Source organism: Taudactylus pleione, unplaced genomic scaffold (genome assembly GCF_031769625.1).
Source record: "Taudactylus pleione unplaced genomic scaffold, aTauple2 ptg000078l, whole genome shotgun sequence".
Taxonomy (NCBI): Eukaryota; Metazoa; Chordata; class Amphibia; order Anura; family Myobatrachidae; genus Taudactylus; species Taudactylus pleione.
The window spans coordinates 6027661-6030230 of NW_028284480.1; the positions used below are offsets into that span (position 1 = coordinate 6027661).

The window sequence follows — 2570 nt, forward strand, 5'->3', positions numbered from 1 at the left end:
ACATGTGAAAAGTATTATTTTTGGAGCCACTATGGTACCCTGTAATAATATTACCATTGTAAGATTAACATAATATCTTATGTCACAAAACAAAATTTTTTTTTCAGATTTTGTACATATGTAAGCCTAATCAACAGATATTATGGTATACCATTATACATAAATTATGTTGTGCAAGATTTTCATTATCTGAACATCCATGAACAATTCAGTATACATAAACAAAACAAAATGTGACATTTTAACATCACTCACAGGACATTTACTGAACCTTTGGTTTGCAAATTACCTTCTGTGTCTATATTTGAATGTACATTAGCATTCTATTTGTTTCACTGTTAAATGAAAAAAACACACACACAGAGGACCTCATTCAGAGTCGGTCGTTGCGGCCGCACAGTCGTAAGGGAAAAGGGGCCAGATATGCAAATGATGCACTTGCAAGATGCGTCCCTAAGATCGGTTCATTAGCTGGCCGACCTAGGGGAGGATGCGGCCGTAAGACAAAAAAAATGCCCCCTTCTTGTACGCATTACATGTCATCTCCGGGCATATAAGGATTAATCGAGACCATCGGGAACCATCGGAACTGGTCGTAGAGCTTAAGGTTGACCATACCCTCTCTTAAGCACTACGATCAGGTCAGTGTACAAACCACCCATGTCACATGTGCCATGACACTACTTTGTTAATTATCCACTCCCATAAAACGCCGTTCGTATAATTAGGCACGCCTGCGTTCGGATCTCCACACCCCCGTTTTCAAGCACCTTCCCCTGTTACCACCCACAAACGCATCATTCTGTCACTCAAACTACCGACCTGGCTGTGTTCAAGGAGAGAGATATTTCAGATCGTAGCAGCTAGTTTGCGCACATGCATTGCGAACTTTACGCATGCACAGTTTAACGAACATCGGTGGTGTACGACCGTGCGGCTGCAACGACTGACTCTGCATGAGGTCCAGAATGTGATAACAAAGTTTCCTTAAATCTATCCTAAACAAATCTTACATTATTGAATGACTTTATTAATGTTATGATGACATGGCCAGGAAACTCTCTTTAATTTTTTAAGCTTATTCTCTTCACAGAAGCCACCCTGTCAAAAAGTCAACAGTGTTTTGGATACTGTAGAATCCATGTAACTAATAACTTACAAGCACTTTTCTAAATATAACTTTTTGCACAGAATCCTTTACTTCCTTGTTTCTTAAACTATATAATATAGGGTTTAGCATTGGTATAACAATAGTGTAGAGAACAGCAATTGCTTTGTCCATGTTGGAAGCATTTCCAGTTGAGGGTTTAAAGTAGGCAAAGATTAATGTACCATAAAATAATAACACAACAGTAATGTGAGAGGCACAAGTAGAGAAAGCTTTCATTTTCCCTTCAGCAGAACGTATTTTTAATACTGCTAGAATGATGAACAAATAGGACCCAAAAATAAAAAGAAAGCAAAATACTCCCAAAACAACATCTGTGACAATAAGAACTAACTCATTTATACTTGTATCGGTGCAAGATAGTGCCAGCAATTGTGGGATCTCACAAAAGAAATGATTTATCTTATTGGATGCACAAAATGACAAATGAAATGTGCTTGATGTGTGATAAGTAGAACTACAAAAACCAAAAGTCCACACAATGCCAGACATACAATAACAGGATTTTTGGCTCATAATAGTCTTGTACCTCAGTGGATTGCAGATGGCCAAGTATCGATCTATTGACATAAGCGTTAGTAAGATAAACTCTGAGTCCATAGCAGCAGTGAATATGAACATTTGAATAGCACATCCATGGAATGATATTGCCTTACTTTCAGAAAAGAAATTGACCAACATTTTGGGAATAGTAGATGTTGTGCACAATACATCTAAAAAAGATAGGTTACCAAGGAAAAAGTACATTGGACTGTTTAGTGCTGGGTCTATATTTGTTATGATGATTATAACAAGGTTTCCAGTCATACATATTATGTACATAAGAAGGAAGATTGAAAATAAAATAATGTCCAGTTCTGGAACATTGGAGAGTCCAAGGAGAATAAATTCAGATATAATGGATCCATTGTACATCTTATAAGTTTTAACCTACATATAATCCTACAACAGAATAGGAAAAATGACATTATTTAGAAACTTGTACATAATATATTACATTCTGGACGAATATATTTATTAGATACATAATTCAGCATTATTTTTCTGTCTGACTTATAAGCATTTCAGGTAGAGATGAGCAGTTCATATTTGACTTGGCTTGTTTGGATCTAAAAACAAGGCAATAAAACACACAGCATATCGAAGATGTCCATGAAAGATGACATTTTGCCTCATTTTCAGATGCAAGCTTGCGATAATTTGGAGGAAAAAGCCGAGTCAAATCTGAACCACTCATCTATAATTCCAGGTGGTTTAATTTAAGTAAAACAAAGTGCACTAGTGATTTGATATATATATATACATTCCCTCCTAAAGCAACAACCACTGTTTTGCCAGATTTCCCCATACCAATATATTATATGCAATGTATTGATAAGCCTTCTAGTACAGCTAGTATTGC

General features: G+C 36.3%; 1 protein-coding gene across 1 annotated transcript; it reads right to left on the minus strand.

Moving 5' to 3' along the window:
* Positions 1–1147: 1147 nt before the first annotated feature.
* LOC148532400 (olfactory receptor 5I1-like) lies at positions 1148–2083 on the minus strand. The gene has a single exon (XM_088467918.1). The coding sequence runs from the start codon at positions 2081–2083 to the stop codon at positions 1148–1150; it is 936 nt and encodes a 311-aa protein (XP_088324044.1).
* Between the last annotated feature and the right edge of the window lie 487 nt (positions 2084–2570).